This window comes from Stegastes partitus, unplaced genomic scaffold, assembly GCF_000690725.1.
Source record: "Stegastes partitus isolate 25-593 unplaced genomic scaffold, Stegastes_partitus-1.0.2 Scaffold1629, whole genome shotgun sequence".
NCBI lineage: Eukaryota > Metazoa > Chordata > Actinopteri > Pomacentridae > Stegastes > Stegastes partitus.
Genome location: NW_007579360.1, coordinates 43,844 through 69,492, shown reverse-complemented (window position 1 = coordinate 69,492; position 25,649 = coordinate 43,844). Strand labels below are relative to the sequence as shown.

Here is a 25,649-nt window from a genome sequence, read left to right as displayed (position 1 = left end):
TCTCTCTCTCTCTCTCTTTTTTCCTGTGTTCCTTTTTGCCTCCATTTTGCCATGGAAACCCAGCATGCATTGTAACGCCTTTGTGAGTGTGCGTTCTTTCAGCTTTTTTTTTTTTTTTTCTTTTCCTCCGAGCTGGTGGCTGGTTGCCATAGGCGGGCCATGGGCAGCAGCCAAAGCCCTCGAAAAGGGCCGTGCACCACTCAGGTGGGCGCCGCACTTTGTGTCGATTCCCCCCCCCAACAGAAAACGTCTTATCGGTGGCACCGACCGATCTGGTCCACGGAGCCGCGGCGAGCCTATTCCTTTTTATTTTTTATTGGAGCCTGCGATTTATAAAGGAAAAACAACATCTGTTCACTTTTAAGTAAATGCCTTTAATGAGATGACTGACTGTAATAACAATGTACTAAAGCAGTTGGTAGTTAGTGGAGCTGCTCGCTGGTCCCCCGAAGCTCACGAGAGGGCCGGCAGCTTCATTATGTGTCGTTTACGAGGTGTTCGACTCTGTGTGTGTGTGCACTTTTTTTTTTCTTTTTTTTTAAAGGGGGTTTCTGGGATGCAGGGTGGTTACTCAAAGGTTAACAGTGGTTAGTAATGCCGTTTCTGTAGATGCCTGCTGTGCTAATGAGCCTGAATGTGTGTCATGTTTCACCGCCGATCTCTGTGAGAAACTGACAGAAAGGCTTTTTTTTTTCTTTTTTTTGGGGAGGGGTGGTTTTTTTAATGCCTACGTTAGTTCCCAAGAGCACAGAGATGACAGGAAAAGTCAGGAGAGAGTGATTGGAAGTGACGGAAAGCACGGGCCAGATGTTAAACCACCAAGTTCGCAAAATCAGGCGCTCGTTTCGAAACCTAAATGTGTTTTTCGTGCTGTAATCATTCTGTTCATTGTGCAACCGCAAAACCTTTCACATCATATCAATCCTTATATTTTCTTATTCAAAGCTGAGTCTCAGTGGTCAATCTCAATGTTCTTTCATTCTGGGAGATCCGGAGGTTTTCCGAGGCCAGATGAGAAACATAACCCATCCAATGTGTTCTTGGTCTACCTGGAAAACATCCACAGTAAGGCGCCCAACAGGGGTCCTGATCAGAGGCCCAAACTACATTAGAAGGCTCCTTTAGGTGCAGCTTTGGAAATCATTTTGTGACCATCGCTTTCCACCTCCTTTACAGTTCTGGACGAAGCCAAATTGATGTTTTCTTGCTTCAAATAATTGCATGTTATAGCTGTTAGATACAAATGAGGCACGCAAGAAGTAAAAAAAAGTACAAAAGATGAAATAAAAAATGAAGACATAATAGACGACTAGACTTCTTGCTTTAGCCCTCTTTGTTTAGCAGCATGAGTCGTCTCATCGTCTTGCAGTTCTCTTCTTTTAATGTTGCTCAATAATATTTCAGTCAACATTATCCGTTTTGTTTACATGTGCAGCCAACGAACAAATGTGTGAATTTTGATACTTGTACTGTTTCGGTGCATCATATTTTTTATTTTTTCTGCAATTATACAAATCCGACTGTAAAATTCTAACAAAATTATCAATATTAAAAGTCTGTTGTGATGAATTTGCAAAGAAGACAACAGGTGGTTTAATCATTATTTTGCAAACTTGTCATGAAAGAAAAAACTTTGAGTGCAGATAAAAATATATATTTAAAAACAAACACCAATTATGTTCAGCTGAATGTTGGTAAAGTTCATATAAAATGATGCACAAGACGTCTCATTTGTAGAAAATGTAAATCATTTATCAAAGTAGAAAAAAGTTAATTTAACTACCTGTTACTTAGCCTTAATTATGCTCAGTTTTAAGCCTTAATACAAATGGAACTGGTGAGTTAAATAAACATTCATTCTGTGGACGCTTGTCATGGTTGAGGAGATTATCTATAGAGACCAAAACCGTTTGTTTTGCAAGACTGTAAATATGTTTACTTCTTAGCGATTTAACATGGAGGTCTATGGGAAGGGACTCACTTTTGGAGTCTGCCTCATGTGGCCATTCGAGGAACTGCACTTTTTAGAAGCTCCATGTTTAGATTCAGTGTCCAGCTCTGGAGGTTGATTCCTGTTGGCTGATTTCAAAAGCCTTAAAGCTACATAAAGACAAACTATAAGCTGTATTGTATGAGGTTGAAAATGTTTCTAATGTGTCTTTTTTATTAGAAGTAATGTGGGACAAAATCTGAAGTCAAAATCTGTTTTTAAAGTTCATCCATGTGTGAACGTTTCAGGTTTTTGTCTTTAATCATTCCTGAGATATTCAAACAGCATCAACTTTCAATGTGCAAAAAAACAAAATGTGAGCAATTATTAACAACAAACTATCTTGGAAAGTACTTGATAAATTGATCTAAAATCCACACAGAAATGTAGGAAGGCTTCAGTAGTTAAATTTCAGGCAAATCAGAGAGGGTGGAGATCTAAAAATGTGATGATTTGAGATGAAATTAGTTGTTTTTTTTTTCAACTGGGTGAGAAAAAAGTTTGGATTTCTTGTTCGGCCACAAGATGGAGTTATAGCTCCTTAAATGGGAACCAGTCAGGCACCATGTGGACCGCCTGAGAGTGATATCAAACCCATAATCAGTTCTTTGTTTCACTCATAAATGTGCAGTGCCGCAGACTCTTCATGTTCGCACTCAGTGAAGGGATGTTTAATATACTGAGAGCAGGAGAAGAGCGAGAACCGCTATAAATCCTTCTACATGTCACTGCTGCTGCAACTCACGAGCGCTGTGGTCTTTGTTGCTCCACCTCGTTCAGAATGAGTTCCTGTTCCTTTAAGGGATCTCTCCAAAGTTCACCGCCGTGACGTTTGCCTATATTCCATATTCAGAGAAAGTCCAGCGGCGGAGTGTGGGATCTCCTGCTGCCCGATCACTTCTCCTCCGGCTGCTGAGCCAAACGCAGGTAGGAACATCTCATCGCTCACTGAAAAAAATAAAACTAACCGAGAACTTCCAGCAGAACACGAAACCAGACGCGAGCCTTGGAATTAACATGTAGACGCGCGCGCTTCTCAATTTCATTTTGACCATGTGGGAAAGTTTCCTATTACTGTATTTTAATCATTTCTGCTCTGTGAAGGATGGAAACGACTCAACCTGTCCTGTTTTTACTTCTCATTACAGTTAATGTTAGATTTTAACAGTGTTCACACTTTTGGGGGGAATTTAATGAAAACTAATCAGATAACAGCTTTTTTAAAGTGCACATTGAGATTCTTTGGTGATTTTTTAAACTGTGGCTGCGAGTGTCGGAGTGTCTCGAGCTGCTGGAGTGGAAAACTCTTCTGCACTCGCAGCAGGAAATACATGTGTGCAGTGAACATCATCTCTTTCTCATAAGGCTAAATGTAGACACAGGGTCGAGCAATGAACCGTGGGCTTTAACCCACTGTTGTGTTTTTTTTTGTACAATTCTTTTCACGCTGTCCAACCAACAGGAACAGCGACATGCAAGTGTTGCTTCTATTTCTTCACATGCTCTGTAGAAATAGTAAAAGGAGGGGAGGGGGGGGTCTTTTCTTAGTATGGAGCACAAAGAAAATGTGACATAAAGAATGTTTGCAGCAAACCCGCCTTTTTTTATATTGAGTTAAAGTGTGAAAGTGAGCTGCTTTGTGAACACTTTAAAGCAACCCGGTTCCAAAATATCTCTCATTTAATTCCTCTTCGCAGAGCTGGTTTTGTTTTTCGTCATGAACGCGGACAAACATCCTGAATTTGCATCCTCGGAGGGAGACGGGATGGGTGAGTTTCTGAGTCTTTGGGGTTGAAGTCGACGCGATCGAGCTGCACGCATCTGCATTTCTCCGTCCTGCCTGACTTTGTGCAGGTTGCGGTTTGATAAATCGAATGCAATATTACTTTTTTTATGCCGCAGAAAACGCTCGCTGTTGCTTGTTTCGATGGAGGTAACGCTCATGCACGATGTGTCGCTTTCGCAGACACTTGCGCTGATGTTGCAGACGTGAAGCCGCAGGAGGAGGAAGAAGAGAAGGAGGATAACTCATTCAGAGAGAATGGAATTCAGCGAGCCGAAGGTGTCGCGGATCCACGTACGTTTGCCCCCACGCCTAAACACTGGCATACATGCATAGACCTACATCTGCACACGCACTTGACACCTGTGACATCTTTCCATTATACACTTTAGCCATCGTACCTTTTTGCCATGACTCTCTGATGCAACACAAAGTCCTGCAGCTGTGTGGAAACACAAGAGCCACGGAGGAGGAGAGAGAACTCAGAAAGGTCTTTTGTGCAGAACGATGCAGTTTGAATGACGTAAATCTTGGAGAAAAAAAAGAGAGAAAGTTGAGTTTCTTTCATCGTGTATTTTACAAATTTTGAAAAATCCTGAATCAGCATGTTTTTTCTTTTTCGGTTTTGGTTGTGACTGGGACTGGTCTGCCTGTTGTCGCTGTTTTTGTTTTTCCGTTTTTGTTTTTTTTCTTTTTGTTTCTTGTCCTTGTTGCCTGTGGTTGCGGTTCAGCGTCACTGTCTTTTTTTTTTTTGTTGCGTGCTCGCTGTGTGTGCTTTTTTTTGTTTTTTTTTATGCTGTGTTTGGTGCAAGCTTTTTTTTTTTTTTCGATGTAGGTTGAATTGCGTTTGTTTGCTTACCTCCGTTTTTTTTTTTGTTTGGTTGGTTTGTTTACTGTCTGTCTGTTTGGTTGCCTGCTTGTTGTTTCTTTTTTTTTTGTTTGTTTCTGTGTTTGATGGTTTGTGTTTGGCAGTTTTGGGGTTCAGAAGGTTGAAAGATATCTTCATTCATTGGGTCTCTTTATATTTAATGTCTACTGTGCTGACAGAGTAGAGGTGAATTTGTTAAATTAAAAGCATGTTTTGGGTTTTTTTGGTGCATTAAAGTTGCTGGAGACCTTGGGTTCTCTGTCCATTTAGGTGCTTCCCTGCAGGTTCTTCTACATGTAGGACTTTCCATATATTTTTGGAGAAAGCAGTTTTGAAGTGTTCAGATCACTATTTTTCCAATTCAAGATACAATCTTGACTCTAGACTGAGTTTTCTAACCGTCTGAGAGTCAGCAGGATGATACTTTGTCTTCCTGTAGCACATGGAGAATGTGTGAAGCGTTACGCTCACTCCTTATTTAAGATGGCTTCGCCTGATGAAGGTGGCGATGCACCGAGATGCTATGAATAAACGTATTTTGGCGAGTTAGACGGCGGGCAGGAGTCTGCAGGAATAAGAGTGAAGGATGCTGCTATAAACCTTTGTTTCATTGGTGTTAATGTAGCCTGGCCATTGTGCATATGAGTGATTTTTATTGATCCAAGTGTAGTAGAACTCAACATGAGACAAACTAGATGCATGAAGGGTTTTAATCTTTAACTAGAGCGAGAGGTTACAAGTGATGGACAAGTCCGGTCAAAGACATTTCATCCAACTGAACGGATTCGTTTTCCTTAAGTTTGGTTTAAAGCTGCAGCTTATGCTCTTCATAATGTTTTATTTCAAGATTTCTTAGTATTTGATCTGCTTTCATTGCTGGATGTGGAGCTGCAGCAGGTCGGTTTTAGTCCTTAATTACATCCAGTCTTTAATTTCGTTGTCAAATATCCTTTTTTTTGTGCATTTTTCTGCTTCGCTCAGCTGTTTGGAATTAATAGAAGATCCAAGAGGTTTATTATCTTCTGCACAAAAAGCTGGACAGTCAAACTGAGCAATCCTCCTTAAACAAACCACACATTGTATAAAGACAACTTAAGCAATTCTGAATAAATAAGCAGATTTAAACCAACAGCAGCAGCGGTCGTAAAGCGCACCGGGCATTCGTAAACTGTGGTGGTGGTTATAAAATGTATACGAAATATATATAGAAAAACTAAGCACCTTCTTTGAGTAGGAATTAGATTTTAGCTTACTATTGTGTCAACCATTAAGTTTCACATCTTTACTACTTCTATCTTAGTCTCAGAGGCAGAATGTTTTGACAGACATCGCCTGCATTTCATTTTTACTCTCATGACTGTGTATTTATGCTTCGGCTACCACTACGTGCCATAAAAAGGTGTTTCCTAGTGCACATGACGGGTCTAAATTAGGCAGAGTGACGTGTAATATGCAGAAAACTCAAAGTGTAGCAGTGACATGTGAGAACGGAGGGTCTCAGGAGGATGTGACGGACATTTATTCACAGAAGCTCTGCAGCCAAGTGGTATTTTCAATGTTTTTAGTCAATGTGTCGCTTAAACAAAGTGATAGCACGGCGTGGCAGCCGGCTCTCCTCTTTATTTCTGAATTGCCACCCATCTGCCCCAGCAGCTGCATTTCCTAAAGCCCCGCTGTGCATCTCGATGCGCAGCCTGCGGTTCACTGCTCAGAGACCCTGGACTCTATATCGGGCCTCTCGGAGCTCTGCGTGTGCAAAGTTTCCATAGCACCTCTGAGCGCCTTCCACAATACAGGGCGCTGCTCTTCAGCCCATCACCAGCCACCGCCGAGACCACAGTGTGGTTTCTGGATGGAACTGAGTGCGCTGGGGGTTGGTTGACACTTAGCAAGATGCTAGGTGAGAGGTCCTGCAAGCCGGGCCTCAGCAGCTGCGGTGAGAAAGTGTGCATAGCGATGGATGAATCCTGCTTGGTGTCGACGTTTGACCAACAGCGTGTGAGAAACAGGTCAAGAAAACGAGATGTAGTCGTTGACATGTGGTGGAGTTGGCGCTCAGTTGCTCGAGCTTTTGGTTCTCGTTTGACGCGTTGCATTTTGGATGTTTTTCAGCCTCTGTGTGTGTAAAAGGGGACGAACAATCAAATGTGAAATCAGTTTTAAACGCAGATGAGGAATTGGTGTTGTCTGTCTGAGGCGCCTGCTGTCTCTCTCTCTCTCCTGCCCTGGTTCTAGTTTCTGTGTAGTCAGAGGAAATGCCTTCCCCTTATCTCGAGCGCACATCTTCTGAATCTCTTTGTGACACTGTGCGTCGGCCCAAATTAAGCTACCCACACTCTGGAGATGTTCTAGCACTAATATCTGCTTTAGGCACAAATGTAGAAGTGAAGATGTAACGGTGGGTTTCACATTCAGCTTGGAGTGCAGGCTTTTTTTTCACCTCCTTATTTGGAAGAGAAAGCAGCTCTTGTGCATCAGGTCCATGTTGTCTCTACATGTGTCGAATGTCTCTCCACATGCATTCTCCTTTGCTTCCGCTCTGCTTAGGTGTGATCAAAACCGAAGCAGAGGAGGTGGAAGATAATGAGCCGTATGCGAAAGCTGGAAAAGAAAGCGACATGGTGCCCAAAGAGGAAGCGGAGGGAGGCAGCGAGGACGGCATGGAGGAGGGATTCGACGAGGAGAGGGCAGAGGAGGACAACGATGAGGGGGACGAAGAGGGAGAAACCCTGAACGAGCCGCAGGACCTGTCGCTGGTGGACTACTCGCGTTACGACAGCGCCGCCGCGAATGACGCCCACGCTGCGGCCCCTCGCATCCCGACGACGGGCAAGCTCAACTGTGACATCTGTGGCCTGTCCTGCATCAGCATTAACGTACTGCTGGTGCACAAGCGCAGCCACACGGGTAAGCACAGGAACACCTGACCTCAAACACAGCAGTTGCGCAAACAACCACAGTGTTTATAGCGCTAGGAGCTCATTGTACCGACTGGGTGACTTAACAGCACGCAAATCTGCATCATACGTGACGCACGTGCCCCGAGCAGCGCAGCAGCAGGTTGTGAAATATCCTCCATTGTTGTTCCAACGTGTGATTTGATCGCACCCGCAGATTGGTCAGTGAATCCTAGCGCTGCTGCAGACATCGATCTGCAGTGCAAGTCCTGCAGAAACTCCCTCAATCATATGAGGGTGTTCAGATCAATGTATTTGGAGCAGAGCAGGATGGAAACTGATGTTTATCTCGTACACTGTAACCCTCGACTAACCCTCTGAACCCTTAAGCCGATTTGAAAGCCGTGTTATCTTCAAACAAATCACCAAATATACGCTCTTTTTTTTTTTTTTTTTACAGCCACGAGCTGATTTTCTACTTTTTTTTTTTTTTTACAACAGTCCTTGAACTAACCTTAAATGACACGCAGTTCTGTGCAAAGCAAGATTTAAAATCATGATGTTTAATACTGAAGCCCTTTTAGAAATTAAGCAAAAACAAACCGATTGTGCCAGTTTCTGTAAAAAAAAAAACATTAAAAAAATTCTGCATCAGTACGTTAACTGTGACCAAAGGTGACGAGACTAAAATTACGGTGCTTTTACAGAGCAGAGAGGAGACGAGTGTGGAAACTAATTAGAGCCTGAGAGGAAAATAAAACAAACTGGATCAATGTAATAAACGCAGCAACCAGTTTACATGTACGAGGATACAGTCAGCACGGTGAAACATCTGCAGAGCAGCGTGAAAAATGTCTGTAGAGGTTGTTAGAATGCAAATAGCTCTGTATGTGCAGCATGTAGCGCTCACATTTTCCAGTATTAGTTACACCTGAGTCCAGTTTGCAAAAAAAAAAAAAGAAAGAAACTAAGCTTTTTTTTCTTTTTTTAAAAATGATTTCTGGCATCAGAACTGTGCCATACGGAAAACCTTTGAGTTGTTTTCTGCTTGTAGCCGCCGCTGCTCTGTTTTCATAGAGGTGCAGGACTTTGAAGTGAAAAATGAGTCCACAGTAAGTTAAAAAAAAAAAATGTGACAGGAGAAGAAAAAAAAAAAAACAAGACCCAGAAACCGTTTGGGGTTTAGAGGTTTTGGTAACATTGGCCACATCTGCACACACAAAAACTGTCACATGCAGCAAAAGAAAGAAAAAGTCACTAATTCTGCATTTAAATTCTCATTTCTTCCATCGCTCCTCAGCATGACTAACAAAGTTTTTAGGAAATGTAGACACTGAGGTTATCATAATCTATGCATTAGCAGAACCGGTCGTCTGTTCTCGGTCATGCGGTGGCTGTTTTACTACGAATCGCGGCTTCTTGCCGCCTGTGAGTAAAGCCGAGTGGCTGAATTCTGCCGCCTTCGGTTGGAACTCATGATTCTGCATTTTCGACATTGGAAGCCGAGCGTTCGGGCAGTCTGAGCCGTGGGAACGTCGTTTTCTGGGTTTCTGACAATCAGTTGCTTTGTTCCCCTTTTAAAGATGGTGAATGATTCTGTGTGTTTTTTTTGTTTTCTTTTGCAACATCACTGTAATACTTGGAACCAGACGGCGACTGAAGGAAGGAAAAAACTCTATCGCAAAATTTCCACTCGCGAAGACGCCACATCAGTGCGTTGTCTAATAGTAATCTGCAGTCGATCAACTGAGGTGGAAACTGAGCTCGAGTACAGTTTTGAGGTTCTTGGTTGTTTCCATTTCTGCTGCTTTATGCTTCTACTCCACTACGCTTCAGAGGAAAATATCGTACTTTCTCCATTCATCTGACAGCTTCTATACGATGAAGATTTGACACAATTGATAACAGGACAGGCTTTTAAAATGGAGCCCGTTGTTACGGACTGATCAGCCTTTATGGTTTCATCTAAAAAGCTGTTTCAGATGTTTGAGTTGTTACAATCTGCACCAGATTGTGATTTTTTTTCCCCCCTCCAAGCTTCTCTCATGGTCTCAGTCCAAATGTCCAATATCTCAGCAAAAATTAAAGGTAGTTTCTTCTTCTTTCCTCTTTTAGTGACCATGTTTGGAGCCCTCAGATTTATCTGCTGTGTGTAAAACTGGACATTCAGTACTTCAGTCAGAGGAAACACACTTTAACTACACTTTGCTGCTGTGTGCGTGTAATGGAGTATTTTTACTTTGGCGTACTTCAAAAATGGATCTGAGAAAGCTTTTCCGCACCGTAAAAACATGTGAAATGCAGTCAGGCACCTCTTTAGCGAACCAGTGTAGGAAGCTTTTATAGGAAACAGGAGTAATAACAGAAACTCATTAATAAATGAAAAACAAACTCCTGCAGCTTGACTTGGTCTGCAGTTTAAACTTTGGAAAGAGCGTCATCATTTTACACCTGTGACCATCGACGAGTGAAATTTAAGCAGTAATGATAATCTAATCATGTCATATGTGATGTTATCTATCAGTCAGGGCTTTAATTTACTACTTTAAATACATTTTGCTGCTAAAACTTGTGTATTTTTACTTAAGTAGGGTTTTTCATGCAGGAGTATTTTTAGTTTTTTTTCCCGCTATATTAATACTTTTATGTAAGGAAGGGATATAAGTGCTTCTTCCATCACTGAAAGGCTGAAAGGACAAAATATTTCTTCTGTATTCTGAGTGCTTCTTCCACCAAAAACAAATAGAGTAAATCTACAAGAACAGATGATTTACAAAGATTTGAATCAAAACTTGTTGCCTGAGCAGAAGCCAAATCTGCAGCTATGGCAGCTAACGTTTGCCAATCTTAGCTTGATGCTATGCAACATTAACGTACTTGTGCGACACTATTTACCATCATTATTGGTCACTTATGGGTATTATTAAGCCAAATAAAAATAGGACTAATGATCTAGTGATGGCAGGTAAAACAGTACATCAGTCAGATGGACCCAACCGGGTCTTTGACTGCAATACTTGACCTACGGTTTGCTGCTCAAACTTCTGCACTTGCAGGATTTTTTTATTGATTTTTTTTTTTACATTGCTGTATTCTGAGTGCGTCTCCCACCAAAAATAAACACAGTAAATCTGCAGGAACAGATGATTTACAAAGATTGGAGTCAAAACTTTAGTCCAGAAGTCAAATCTGCAGCTGTGGTGGCTAATGTTAGCAAACCTTAGCTAGATGCTATGCAACGATAGTGTTCTTTACTTGTGCGACACTATTTAGCATCATTATTGGTCACTTAAGGCTGTCATTACACAAAAACAACAGATGGGTTTGGTAGCTTATTGATGATGGCAGATTAATGTCAGATGTCAATACGTTCTTCACAGCTGCACCAAACTGGTATTTTTCCCTCCAAACTTCTCACATGGTTCAATTTCAGTGAAGATTCCAATCATCCAATGTCTCAGCAACAATCAAAAGTAGTTTTGGCATCTTTCCTCTCTCATTAATCATGTTTGAAACCCTCAGATGTATCTTCTTTATTTATAAAATTGGATATAAAGTGGTTCAAACCTGCAGCAGCTCCAACAGTAACCTGCTGCTGACACACTGATGCTTCACTGGTAATGATCTAATGATGCCACATATAATTATCAGTCAGAGGACTTTTACTGCAAAACTACATTTTGTATAAACCTTTTTTGTTTTTTTAAACCTTTGTTTAGCCAGGAAAAGGCTCATTTAGATTAAAAATGTCCTTTTCAAGAGTGTCCTGGCCAAGACAGGCAGCAGCACGATGAACAAGGTCACAACAGCATCCACACGAACATCATACTCAGAATGTAGACGATAAGGAATCAACATATCAGCAGAGATCAGAAACTAGCAAAATAATGATCTGTCAGAACATCTTCAGACTGATGTTTCTGCCTCCAAGTCATTTCTAAACACTTTAGAAGTGTTTCAAGAGACCGGCTCTTGAAGTTTCAGGTGTTTTTGCAAAATGTTCCAGGTAGAGGGAGCAGCGAAGTTAAAAGCCTTCTTTCCCCGTTCTGTTCTAACTTTGGGAACAGACAATACCAGAAGGTTTTCAGTGTTCTGGAGTGTTTTTACGTTGCTGTGTTGGTATTTTCACTTGAATAACTGCTCTGAGTGCTTCTCCCACCACAAACCAACACAGTAAATCTGCAACAACAGATCATTGACAAAGATTGGAATCAAAACACGTGCATGATCAGTGAGTTCAGAAGCCCGACATGCAGGCTTGTTTTTCACTTTGTTTCTCCTCTCTGTCAGGTGAGAGGCCATTCCACTGCACCCAGTGCGGGGCCTCCTTCACCCAGAAGGGAAACCTGCTTCGCCACATCAAACTGCACTCCGGGGAGAAGCCTTTCAAATGCCCGATGTGCAGCTACGCCTGCCGTCGACGCGACGCCCTGAGCGGGCACCTGCGCACCCATTCTGGTACCAGCCACATCCACGCACACACGCATTGATGCTGCTTGCACCTGTGTACAGTATCATGGTGGTTGCTTTCTCACTCCTTTTTGAATCGGAGGTGTGCTGAGCCCGCATGGCTTTTCCAGTAACACCTCACCACACATCACACATGACAGCTCACTCATGCACCTCTGGAAACTTACTCATTCACTTTCAGTTCACGTGTTTCACCTGCAGTCACGCATCATCGTGTTTTTTTTTTTTTGTGTGTGTGTGTTTTTCTTTCTTGCGTGAGATAATCGCTGCTGTAAGTGTTTTGATGTCGTCGGTGTGCGATTAACCAAAGCTGTCGATTCGCAGTGGAGAAGCCCTTCAAGTGCAACCACTGCAGTCGCAGCTACAAGCAGCGCAGCTCGCTCGAGGAGCACCGAGAGAGGTGCCATGTGTACATTCAGAGCAAAGGTCCTGCCGACAGAGGTGAGCAACCCTCCCGCATCAGCGCTCTGGTACAGAGCGTCTTCAAAACTCCACTTCACACATTTAGGTGTCAGAGCGCTGCACAGTCTGCACAAACACATACGCAGCAGGCGCTCACTTCAAGCTGTTGCTGCTAACAGATCCTGTTTTTACAGCCTCATTAAATTAATGAGCTTATGGCTACTACCCCGTCATTACAGCTAAATAGGTTATGGCTGCTGTGGTGTGAAGGCTCAGCGCTGCGAGGAGCGCTTCCCGCGCCTGCAGCGGCAAAGGGGAAGCCGACATGTAGGGCAAACGTTTCAGCCCGGCCGCCCAGTTCAGGCAGACGCACAAAAACATTCTTTTAACCTTCACCCCCCCCCAAAAAAAGAAAAACAGCCTCGACAGGACAGTTGCACGGTTGCAACACACAGACGATGCTCTGTTTCTGTGGTCACCAAATGTCGTAAGTTTTATGCCTTGAGTGCCGTCGTGGTGAGGAAGCACATCCTCATCCTGTGGTCTGCACTCCTGCACTGGTGAAGTTAAAAAAAAGACAACCAGGAAGTCAGGTCAAAAGGAGCCTCTGATCTCAAATTAATATCTCGCATTCGAGCAGCTGGTGGGTTCAGCAGGGTTTTGTCTCGTTTTTTTTTTTTACTTTACAACCACAGCGTCTGCGACAGGTGGACAGCTGCAGCTCGCTCATGCTGCCGCTCGATCAGAAGAGGAGGTCTTTGTTTCCTTTTGTGCGCTCACTCACATGTTTTGCTGTCACGCAGAGGACAACCACATCACCAGGACTCAGATGGGCACCGAGCGGGCGCTGCTGCTCGACCGGCTCGCCAGCAACGTCGCCAAGCGGAAGAGTTCGATGCCGCAGAAGTTCACGGGTAAGAGCAGCGGAGGCACCGAGCTCCACTTTTAAACAACATCCACGTATTTACTGACTACAGCTGCTGTGTTTTTGACATCAATTTTGCTTTTTCGCTGGGCCTTTACACAGAATTCATGTTTTGCAGATTATTCGAAGTCGTCTGTCTGAGCTCCTTGTCTGTCTGTCTGTCTTTGCTGGCCTCCATCTTTTACCAAACAGGAATTGAGGGCAGAACACCTGCCTCATACCTGCACGCACCGCAGAGTGCTCGCCGCTACCCTAAACTCTCTGCAAGAATTGTGTCATAGGTGGGTATTTGGTAACCATGCATGGTTAATTACATAAATACGTACAACAAAAAAAGGGAGCAGACTGAGAAACGTGCACTTGAAACCTCTCACTTTAGTCACTCACTTTTTGTGTGCTTTGATTTCAAACTCAGATAATTTGCCTGGATGATCAAAAGGTAGCAGTTTCAGTAAATGGCTGACTTGGCACAGCGATTTCCCAAACTTTATGGGCGTATGTGCCACACACACACACACATTTTCAATAGCAGGCTCTCACCTTTCTGGTTAAGGCTAACACCAGGGTTGTAGTTTCGCAATCAAGCCTCGTTGTGAGGGTGTATTGGCAGAAAGAAGAGAGAGAGAAAAAAAGATAAACCTCCTACGACTTTATCAGGATGACAAATGAAGTGAGCTCTTTCAATATGACAACCACAGGGGGAAAAGAGAAGTAACCACAGAGAGAGAGCAGGCGGGAGGCGAGAAACGTGAGCAGGTGTCTCTCTGTCAATACTTCTGAGCTGCAGCTGCACTCGAGGCCTTTTGTCTTGCGTCGTCTGCTTCCTCTCAGCTCTCCGTCCTCCACTGCTGGCTCAGGATGCTCTCACGCTTTAAAGGCCTCTTTTGTCCTGCGAACCAAGCGGGTTCCAGGTTTTACCCCGGAGGTGCACATGTTTCTCGGCGAAGACCCCTCAGAGCCCCGTTAGATCTTTTCCACGTGCTGCTGCTGCTGCTGCTTGCCACCTGCTGCTGCTGCTGCTGCTGTGGGATGTGATCTTCCTGCTCAGTGCCTTCTTGTCTGGTTCAGGTGATAACGGCGTCTGCCTGGACCTGAGCTTCAACAGGGAGCTGGTCCACCCAGCTGACGTCAAGGACCCCCCGCCGACGGGCTCCCCGGGGTCAGATGCCCACCACCAGCAGCAGAGCATCCTCGCAGACGGCGACCCGCCGCCCTCCCAGCGGTCCTATCCCATCCAGTTGAGCCGCAACGACATCACCCCCATGAGCCACACCAACGGCCACAAGATCGGCCTGCCACTCCTGGGCATCCCCCCCGCCGCCCAGCCGCCCCTCAGCATGGACTCCTTCCACCCCGACGGCTCCCAGATGCCCATCATGTACAGCTTAGGGCACCTGCTGGGGGGGATGAACCACCAGAACGGCGTCCCCCACCCGCAGCCCATCCCCCTGCCGCCTCTGGAGGCTCTGAGGGTGATCCGAGGCGACGGGGAGGCCGGGGGGCTGCCGGGCGCCGTGTACCCCTGCGGCCACTGCAGGGTGATCTTCCTGGACTACGTCATGTTCACCATCCACATGGGCTGCCACGGCTTCCGCGACCCGCTCGAGTGCAACGTCTGCGGTCACCGCAGCCGGGACCGTTACGAGTTCTCGTCCCACATAGCCCGCGGCGAGCACCGCCTAGAACTGAAGTAGACGTTCGCGCTTACACGCACACAAACACTCAGGCAATACGAGGACACACAGATGTACTCATATAGGTAGTATCAGGGATGAAAGCATGAAGTAGCAGCTGTCTCTCTCTGCGTCTTTAGTGTGTTTGAGAGGGAGGCGAGGCGTTATAAAACTGTAGCGGGTGTCTGAGCGTTCTTAGTCATCCTGTACTCATCTGAAAAGATGGCCTGTAAAGTGTTAATGCAGGAGTAGTTCTACTTCTTTTTCATGCATATACATATCTCTCTCTCTCTCTATATATATATATATATATGTGTGTGTACTTGCTGTGTCTATATAACAAAAGCCACTCAAATGTTCAACAAATTAGCAACAAAGAAAAAACATACACTGTCTATCTGCTGCTTTCTTAAAGGTGTAAAAATAAAAGACAAACCCTCCCTTCAGAGAGCTTCTCTGAAAAACACTTGCCAATTCAAGACTGCAGAGCAAAAAAAAAAAAATAGAAAAAACAAAAAGAAGAAGAAAAAAAATGTTATTATCTAGAAGGTCACATGTCTCTTTTTAGGCTGTGGTTTTGAGAGAAGTTCACAGCTTCAAACGACGCCACTTCACGCTGCACACTGTGCTGGTTTCTCACTCCAGAATTTTATACTCAGTTACTGTTGCCACAAGTCACTGTAGAGACGAGCGACGGTTTGCAGACGTGTAGAAGTGTACCAGAGTAAAAATGCAATGAGTCGAGGAGGAACGGAGACTTATAGGGATGTGAATAGAAGTACAGGTCAAGTTTAGACCAGGTTAAAGCTGTTGTGGGGGCATTAAACCTTCATCCTAGCAGCATGTTGAGCACACAGGGAGAATAAACCGCTGCAAGAAGCAAACAATGTGAACTGAAGTCTGCTCAAAGTAAAACAAAAAGCAACGTTATTAGTTTGGGAAACGTATAAATGATCTACGTATTGTGTGAAATGTTAAAGCTTCTTCACCGCCCTTTGATTCTAATTTAACGTTATTTGTCTCATAAGAGTCAAAGTTTCATCAAATCTGGCCAGTCTAGATCTTCGTCATCGTCCGTATTCGAACAATTTATGTCGATTTATTGAAGCCACACAGTTGTGAGAACCAGAACCAACCTCCTCAGATCTTTCTCCTTCCATACACCTCCTTCTCGCCCACTTCGTCTGCAGGCTCAGACATGGTTTTACTTTTTCCCACACTCGCAGTCTGTCCTGACGATGCTCTGTTAAGCGCATTCACATCACCTCGTCTCCTTTGTTAGAACACAAACGTGTAATTTGACAGTCGGAAAACACTTGATTGTTAAATTCTGGATTGTGTTTCGACCAAATCTGTACGCGTGTGAATGAGGACGTACCCAGAACATGAAGTCAAACCTCAAAGATTTTGACGCTGGTGTTTTTTTAAACGTTTAAAGCAGAAACAGGAGTAAATGATATGAAGTCATGACAAAGCTATGAAAAGTTTGAGCGATAGAACAAAACACTGTACGTCTGGGTTAAGCCCAGTTGGTAGGACGTGGAAATTTCTGGCGACCATCTCTTTTAATTTCATCACAGGATTTAGATCTCACTGTTTCTTCCTCTTCTGCTCGACGTCAGCAGATCCTCACACGTCGTCCACCTGCTGGAGGAGGTTCAAACAGCATAAGAGTGATTGTTTTATGCTGTGTTAAAGTGTTCCTTAACTCACCAGCAGGCGTGTTGTCTTTTTTTTTTTTTTAATCGCCAAAATTACAATATTTAGCAGGAGCAGAAAATGTTAAAACAGAAATAGTTGTCAGGTTTCAGACGTTCCTTAAACGCATCATCTGCGACGTGCGATAAAACTGAGCTTAAAGTTGTGATATTTCACCAAAATCACTTCGTTCTTCGTGTCTTGTTCAAACATTTGCTTGAAAAAATGAAGCAGATTCTGTAAAAAACTACAAATTCTGCACTTCTTGGCTCGAACGTGAAGCCACGACTGACTCGCTGTCGCCCACAGTCACGTGACAAGAACTCAGGGACTTCTCGAGTTTACAGAGGAATTGAAATTAAAGTGATAAAGCGTCTTTCTTTTTTTCAGTATTGTGACACCTGTGGAAACGTGGAGAAATGTATATATTGGTTAATTGTTGTTTTTGTAAAATATATAATCAAAAAAATCTGCTTTTTTTATGACTTATGGCATTATAACTGTGTCATACTGGACAGTTTTCTTCCATTTTTGTACAATAAATATTTTTAAACATCTGCTTTTTTTTTTCTTATTTTCTATGACTTATGGCTTTATAACTGTGTCAGACTGCACAGTTTTAGTATTTTTGTAAAATATATATATTTTTTAAATTCTACTATTTCATGTAGCCGATGCTTTTATCCAAAGCGACGTACATCTGAGAGCAGATACAACACGAGCAAGGATCTAGTCAAGAGAAAATAATCTGGATAAATGCCATAGAACTGGTCCTCGAGGGCCACAATCCTGCATGGTCTAGATGTTTCCTTCTTCCAACACACCTGATTCAAATGATCAGGATCGTTATCAGGCTTCTGCAGAGCTTGATGATGAGCTGATTGGAAGAGGGAAACATCTGAAACATGCAGGATTGTGGCCCTCAAGGACCAGGATTGGAGACTCCTGCAATGGAACAAATTCAAGTGTGATTGATGCCAGTAGCAGGCTGTGTGGGAGGTAGGAGGATTTTGTTTGTTTGTGTTCAGTCTGTCAAGTGCAACGGTGTTCAGTGAAGAGCTGGTCTTTAGTCTTTTCTTAAAGACTGAGAGGGAGTCAGCAGATTGAGCAGAGTTTGGTAACTTGTTTCACCAACGGGGAACCACAGAGGAGAGTCTAGTTATTGGACCCTGTTGTAAATCTGCTTTTTTTCTTTTTTGTATGATTTACGGCGGGCTGCAGGTGGATCGGTGGTTAGCACCGTCGCCTCGCAGTCGAAGGTCGCCGGTTCGCGTCCCGGTGAGAATCTTTCTGCGTGGAGTCTCCATGTTCTCCTCGTGCAGCGTGGGTTCTCTCTGGGTTCTCCAGCTTCCTCCCACAAGGTCCAAAAACATGTTGAGGTTAATTGGTGATTCTAAATTGTCTGTAGGTGTGAATGTGAGTGTGCTTGGTTGTCTGTCTTTAAGTGTAGCCCTGTGATAGACTGGTTACCTGTCTAGGTGAACCTGCCTTCACTTCACAGCTGGGATAGACTCCCATGACCCCCATGACCCTGGTGAGGATGAAGGTGTAGAGATGATGGATGGATGATTTCTGGCATTATATCTGTGTCATACTGCACAACTTTTTACATTTGTTTTTTTCTTCTTTGTACAATTTATGGCATTTTAACTGTCAGACTGTACAGTTTGTCTGTTTGTTTTTGTAAAATAAGATTTAAAAACCTGCTCTTTACTTTCTTGTATGACTCATGGCCACACAGCTGCGTCCTTTCCTCTCCTCCTTCATGGTTGTTGTGTTTCCACAGAGGTGCAGGACTTTTATGGAGAACAGATAAAAAATGTACAAAAACACCTACTTTGGGTTCAGAGGGTTAAAACTAAAGCGCCGGATGACTCTCAGGCAAAGTGAGCAACAGCTTTATGTCACCATCATTTCTTTAGCTGGAAAAGGGAAGAATGAGAGAGAATATGCAAAATGGTTATGATCAGTGGTTTCGTTCTTCCCACTTAACTTTCACGTCACCCACAGAGCGGATAGTAATAGATGCTGCATGCCAGTAAGAATCCAGATATGGGAAGTTATCTGCGCGACGGAGAAATCGAGGGTTTGTGGGAATTTCTGAACTCCACCGACGGCTAAATCTGCACCGGGGGAAGTTTTGCTGAGAGGTTTAGTGACTCGCTGCTCGCTGACTCGTCGCTGTGAGTGGATGCGCTTCGCCCACAGTGCAGGGATGATGGTTACGCCCCGCTGCCTTCCGACCAGATGAGGGTGTTTCAGCTGCATCCAGCTGCCACCTCGCTATCTGCCCTCTCCATCAGCCCCAGTTCCCTTTTCTGTCTCTCTGGGTTTGAACAGAAGTGACACTTGTGAGGCAAACTGTCATCACAGCTTCAAGTGTGTGAGGTTAAAAAGCCCAGTCATCCATCTCACAGAGAGCTTCTCTTTTTCTTTTTTTTTTCCAACTTCAAGAGCAGCTCGACTATTTCAGAGCTGAAGTTGGGAGGATAAAAAAAACAACGCAGGATATTTTCTGATTCGTCAACGCTGAGCTCAAAAGAAACTGTCGGAGGAGTCGTAGCTGGATGAGAAAGATGTTTCTGAAGTCCTGTTTCCTTCCACCATGAGAAACAGAACAGCCTCCCAGACAGAGTTCACTCAGCCAGGAGTCATAAAGCGGCCGTGACGCAGGTCCAGTCAGAATGAGAGGCTTCTGGTGACATCTGCTGACGGAGCCGCAGTCAAACATCAGCGTGACATCTGCCTGCCGTGGTGCGTTGTTACTGGAAGGACAATCGATAAAGGTCGAGTTTGAGTCACGAGAAGCTGCACCTGGGAAGCAGAAACCATTTAAATGTTAAGTTTTGTTGAATAACCTGCAAAAAAGTCACACGTGAAACTTCCTCAGATGGTTTTTTTTGTTCTCTGAAAAGGTTTAAATATGCAAATAATGTAAAGTACATAGAAAAGTGCACTCATTTGCATTCATTTACCCACAACAGATCAATCCAGCTTTTAAAGTCCTGTTTCAGTTTGTTAGAGTCAAACGTTTTTCAATTTTTATTACTGCAGAAATCAGAAAGAATGTCAAGAATCATGAAAAAAAAACTATTTTCCTCGTGTTTTGGGGATAAAATGTGCTGTGAATGAAGCTGTGTGGACAAACCCGTCTGTAAAAACATTCAGAATATCAATAGAAACAAAACAGGGAAGATTTCTGACTCAGATTATGAGCTTTGAAGAAAACAAGGACGAAACTGTGTGGTCATCAGTGATCTCTGATAAAGTGGTGGCTGCTTCTTTTATCGATGACAGATATTCTAAAATGTTCTTATGTAAGTAGTTACGGTTTCCCAGATCTTCATCTCAGTCCTTTTATCGTCTTTTTGGTCTTTAAGAATCTGCCTCGAGGCTTCTGTAGCGATGAATCTTCCTCCTCTCCATCCGTTAGCCACAATTCACTGCAAAACACTGAAGCGTCCTGATTAGAAATAGAAAATGACAACAAAATTAAAGCATTTAATGTTGAAAAATAATCTTTCCAGGCTCATAAATAACTCTCCTCATCAATGGACCAGTTCTGGTACACTGAGACCATTGCTTTATATGACTTTTAATGTTTAAACAAGCAAATAATGTTTTTGTTGTTGTTTTTACATCAAATGCACTAATTTGCAGAAATGTTTAATAGAAAATGTGATAAAATAAAGACCTACATGTGTATATTGTAGGGCTCAAGTGATCATCAACCCGTCCAACTATCTGATCTGATATTCAGCATTTTATTCCTGATAAAATAGATTTTAAAATGCGACTCAACCACCTGCCACGGTCTCTTTACAGCATTCTGTGGTTTAGAGCTGCAACCATTCATTTATTAGTTAGTGCTACAGCAAGATAATATTATGGCATTGATTTATTAGCTTAACATAAGGCAGCCAAGTAGCCAGTGCTATAGTAGGCTAATACAGCACAACATTAGTATTGTAACATAAAGTGAGCTGGTTAGCTGGTGTTACAGCAAGCAAGTTTAGCACATTGTTCGTTAGCTAGTGCTACAACAGGCAAATTTGGCATATTATTAGCTTTGCATAGACTCAGCTGATTAGCTCGTGCTCAAGCAAGCCAATGTAGAATTACCCCATTAACTTAACATAATATATTACAAAATAAAAATAGTTTTATTTTAAATTTTTTCTCATATTTTTCATATATAGGAAAATATAGAGTTTTGAATACAGCTCCCCAAATCAACTGAAGCTGTTGTGAAAAAACGTTTTGTTGAATTAACAATGTCAATTTTTTTTTTTTTTTACACAACCCTGCTGTTGGTGGTTATTCTTGTTTTTGGCTCCAAAAAAACCCCTGATTTGACCATTTTTTATTATATTTTAAAAATAAAAAATAATCTTTAATATTTATATATGTTTACAAATGTGTAATACAGTAGTGGTGAATTATTCCCCCTGAGGATATTTTCACTATTTTCTTGCTTTAAAAAGTGTTAAATATTACTTTAAAAAATAAATAAAAAAAAAACCCTGTTTTGGAAAAAAAACAACAACAACAACAAAACAGGACAGTGCATTTATACATCATTCATTTTATGTGTATTATCTTTTTTTCATTTCACAGATTTGTTTGCTTTTAAAAACAATAAATATGGAACCTACATGTTTAAAGAATGGGATTTAAAATATATATATATTATTTATTTATTTTATTTTGCTTTCTATAGTTAATTTTTCTAATTTTTTTGTCCATTTCCCACCGTCAGCTTTGCCTGTTCATGCCTGTATGTGGTGTTTAGCTCCACTGCTGTGGGCTGTGCTCGTGTTTTCTCACTAATCCATCAGCGTGCAGGTGCATCTTTGACGCTGAGGATGTTTTTCTCTGCAGCTCGGGACCCTGGATGGTGAAATCGGCTGTAATTGTTGCTGCGCTGTTCCCGCTGCGGCCTGCAGGTGGCGCTGTTCGCACACAGTTGAGGCAGCCAGCGGTTCGGGCTGATTGATCCACATGTTTTACTTCATTATGATTCATCAAAGCGCTGCCAACATATCATCTGTCCCTGTTGGTTTGTGGTGACGAACAGTGCGTAAAAACGCGCAGAACAACGAGTCGCCTCCTGTTTTCTTTTTCTTTTCTTTCTTTTTTTTTTTTTTGCTGTGACTTTTATTCCGACCCAGAGGAGCCGCTCTGAGCATGCGCGCTGCATCGATTCTTCTATGGGGACGGGGAGGACATCACGGAAAAAAAACGTAGCAGCAGCAGCACCACAAACCCCACGCCGAGATTTCTGCCTCTCCGCTGCGCCAAAACTGCGCGACGGACGCGGCCCACGACTATGCCCGGAGCGGCGGCGAGCAGCGGAGCGACCCCTTGACAGGCCTGGCCGAGGTCTGAGCCGTTCGCCGGGAGGGGAAATACATTTCTTCATATGGGAGCAGCATGCGGGAAATGGTCGGAGGCTGCTGCGTGTGTTCCGACGAGCGAGGCTGGGCTGAGAACCCGCTGGTTTACTGTGATGGACACGGCTGCAGCGTCGCCGTTCACCAAGGTAACGTTAGCCGCCGTTAGCGCGCGGCTCCGGCGGGGCGGCTGAGGCTGCGGCGGCGGCGGCCGGCGGCGCTGCTCGGTCGGCAGGCTGCTCGCTCGGCTCGCCGCTGTCTACGTGCGTGTTTGTGTGTGTGTGTGGGAGGGGTGGGTAGGTAGGCGTGCTGTTTGTTGTTTCCTCTGCGCACACATGATTGAGGGCCACGCACGGTGACACGGAGCCCCGGATGGCGCCGGAGGCTCCGTGCGTCCGGTGCGCTGCGTCCGGCCCGGTCCGGTCCGGTCCGATCCGCTGCGAGAGGCGGCGGCGGTTGCGGCGGCGGAGCAGCCCGGTGAGGCCCGGCGGTCTGGACACGGTGCTGCCTTCTGTGTCCAGCCGCTTTGTTGCTCCGGTTGGAGGCGGTGAAGTCAGAAGATCATATTTCTGAGGCAGCAGATTTATTCCTGCGCTCTGCTCTCAGCGTTATTCCTCCTAAATGGATGTAATCATGTCGCTGAAAGTCCCTGAAAGTGCTCCGAAATGTGATAAAGAGAGATTAGCGCGGCGCTGACACCGCAGCTCCAAGTCAGGGCTCAAATTCTGAATTCAATCTTTATGTCAAAGTGGATTAAAATGACGAGATGACAGCTGAGAGGAAGAGGTGTGTTCAGAGGTCCATGGAACCATCAGAACCACTGATCAGTCCACACAGGAGGCGTGTTTAGATCAAAGTAGAAACAATACTGACATGGTGTTAGACATGGTTATTAAATATGTTAAGATGGGAAAAAATACTGATAACTGAACAGAACATAGCTGTAAAATATTTTTAATTATACTAAAAAAAAAAATACTGACACAATATGAGAAATGTGTATAAAATGTATTAGATTACAAGAAGTTCTGTGTACATTGTAATAAAGTAGAAAGAATACAGACACAGTGTTAGAAATGTGTATAAAATATAAAAAAATTGAGAAATTACTAATAACTAACCGTTACAGATGTGTGTAAAATAGATGAAGTTAGAATAAAAATACTGACATAATATAAGACATATGTATAAAGTATAACAGCTACTGACAAGTCAACATGAGAGATGTAAGATATATGAAATGATGAGACCTAGAAGGTGTTTAAAATGCATTAAAGCAGAAAACATCCTGACATAATATGAGAAATATAAATTGTAAAAACTACTAATAGCTGAACATAACAGATGTGTGTAAGATGTATTAAATTAGAAAAACTGACAACACAATATAAAAAAACAAAAATATGTTAAATTAGTAAAATTACTGTCAACATAATGTGTAAATACTGGTGCAAGATAAGAGCTGTGTGAAAAATATATGACGCTGAAAAAAATTACTGATGGCTCAACCTTAGGTGTGTGAAAAGTATATTAACTGGAAAAAATACTGACAATCATGAAAAATGTGAATAAAATACACAAAACAAATAAAAGAGATGTGCAGAAAAAACATGTTAGATTAGAGGGAAAAAACTACTGACAAGAAAGAAACATGTAAAAAAAAAATTTTAGTTAATTAAAATGGAAAAACTACTGACCATAAATAAATAAATAAATAATAAGAGATTTGTGCAAAACACATTAAATTAGGAAAGCAACTGAAAACATCAAAAATGTGTATAAAATAAATTAGAAGTACTAATAACATAGCAAATGTATGTAAAATACAATCCTTTTTTATTTAAAAAAACTATTGACGATACAAATAGATAAATGTGTGTAAAATACATTAAATAAACAAAAACACGTATGAAATGTGTGTAAAATACCTTTAAATAAGAAAAGTACTGGCAACACAAATATGAAATTAGAAAAAATGTTGACAAAACAATATGAGACGGGTGTAAAATATATGAAAATGTAGAAAAATGATTGAATATACGACATAAGAAATGTGCGTTAAATACAATCAATTGAAAAAAAACTGCTGACAACCCAAGATGTGTGTAAAAACTATGAAATTAGAAAAAATGCTGACGAAACAATATGAGACGGGTGTAAAATATATTAAAATCTAGAAAAAATATTGAATATACAATATGAGATATATGTTAAAAAAAAAAAAAAGAAATTAGAAAAAAATACAACACAATATGAGATGGGTGTTAAAATATATTAACATACAGAAAAAAAAATCAAAAATACTGACAGCACAATATAAGATGTGAATAATATAAGAAAATTTAGGGAAAAAAAATAGAAAATTATTGACAGCGCAATATGAGACATATGTAAATTACATTAAAATACAGAAAAGGTATTGAAGACATAATATGAGACGGGTGTAAAATATATTAACATTGAAAAAATACTGACAGCGTAATACTAGATTTATTTAAAATATATCAAAATCTAGAAAAGTTATTAAATACACAACATGAGAAATGTGTGTAAAATACAATACATTTGAAAAACCACTGACAACACAACATGAGCTGTGTGTAAAATCCATAATTGTCTGACTATGAGTGACCCTGATCCAGTCCGTTGGTGCCGGTGTGGACTAATGGCTGCTCTGTGTGTGTTGTTTTGTGTGTTGTGTGTTGTTGTGCGTCCCAGCGTGCTACGGCATCGTCCAGGTGCCCACCGGCCCGTGGTTTTGTCGGAAGTGTGAGTCACAGGAGCGAGCGGCGCGAGTGGTGAGTTGGCCGACACCAACACAAACACAACCACCCACACACAAACACAAACACAAACACAACCACCCACACACCTCCACCTGCTGCATGACGCTCACCTTCGCTCCTCTGTCGCCCCAGAGATGTGAGCTGTGTCCCCACAAAGATGGCGCCCTCAAGAGGACGGACAGCGGAGGTAGATCCACCGCTCGCTCTCTCTTATATCCTGTTTAAATCCTGTGAAGCCGCTCTAACCTCCTGTCACGGTGTTTTCCCGCCAGGCTGGGCCCACGTCGTCTGTGCGCTCTACATCCCAGAGGTCCAGTTCGCCAATGTGCTCACCATGGAGCCCATCATCCTGCAGTACGTCCCTCATGAGCGATACATCAAGGTACCAAACACTCACCAGAACACCTGCAGTAAAGCCGGTTAACACGCTGACGCTGCTTTCTGTTGATCCGACAACATCTGAGCACGTCTGAAGCTCGCTTTTCTGGAAAAACGTTTCAGATTGCAGATCAGAGGCGTGTAAAACATTCAGTAAACGATAAAAACCATCGATGTGTATAAAATACTTTAAATTGGAAGAAACTGCTGAACAGTGTCACCTGTGGCTCTTTGCTGAACTCAGAGGAAAGTCTCCTAAACAACCAGAAGCAACGAGCTGGACTTCAGCTCACGTTTATCATCGGTGAGTTTCATTCATCCGGCCTGTTTTCATGGCAGTCAAGTTGTATTTTTGTCGATATTTCAAGTGTTTGAAAAAAGTGGAT

The 25,649-nt window shown here is 42.7% G+C and overlaps 2 protein-coding genes across 3 annotated transcripts in view; both read left to right on the top strand.

Annotated features, from left to right (window-relative positions):
- Window positions 1–2,610: 2,610 nt before the first annotated feature.
- Window positions 2,611–15,511, top strand: LOC103371691 (zinc finger protein Aiolos-like). 2 transcript variants are annotated; one of them, XM_008301102.1, is made up of 8 exons: window positions 2,611–2,917; window positions 3,688–3,759; window positions 3,957–4,067; window positions 7,189–7,548; window positions 11,829–11,996; window positions 12,333–12,449; window positions 13,214–13,324; window positions 14,404–15,511. In XM_008301102.1, the coding sequence occupies exons 2-8, from the start codon at window positions 3,708–3,710 to the stop codon at window positions 15,027–15,029; spliced, it is 1,545 nt and encodes a 514-aa protein (XP_008299324.1). In that variant the 5' UTR covers window positions 2,611–2,917; window positions 3,688–3,707; the 3' UTR covers window positions 15,030–15,511. The 2 variants fall into 2 exon arrangements, with proteins under 2 accessions (XP_008299324.1, XP_008299323.1); XM_008301101.1 differs by lacking the exons at window positions 2,611–2,917; window positions 3,688–3,759 and having other exon boundaries at window positions 3,774–4,067.
- A 5,911-nt stretch (window positions 15,512–21,422) lies between these two features.
- LOC103371690 (MLLT6, PHD finger containing) overlaps window positions 21,423–25,649 on the top strand; it is a gene marked incomplete at its 3' end in the record, with an annotated part of 32,714 nt that continues 28,487 nt past the window's right edge. The window contains exons 1-4 of the mRNA XM_008301100.1: window positions 21,423–22,248; window positions 24,818–24,897; window positions 25,018–25,072; window positions 25,158–25,267. Of these exons, the coding sequence (XP_008299322.1) occupies window positions 22,140–22,248; window positions 24,818–24,897; window positions 25,018–25,072; window positions 25,158–25,267 (354 nt within the window). The remainder of the gene's footprint in view (window positions 22,249–24,817; window positions 24,898–25,017; window positions 25,073–25,157; window positions 25,268–25,649) is intronic.

Bases quoted from the DNA above. Each gene is read 5' to 3' on its own strand.
- LOC103371691 (XM_008301101.1), top strand. From the start codon at position 3,884: ATGCCGCAGAAAACGCTCGCTGTTGCTTGTTTCGATGGAGGTAACGCT. The intron at 4,068-7,188 runs GTACGTTTGCCC...CGCTCTGCTTAG, and splicing joins CGAAGGTGTCGCGGATCCAC to GTGTGATCAAAACCGAAGCA. The intron at 7,549-11,828 runs GTAAGCACAGGA...CCTCTCTGTCAG, and splicing joins GCACAAGCGCAGCCACACGG to GTGAGAGGCCATTCCACTGC.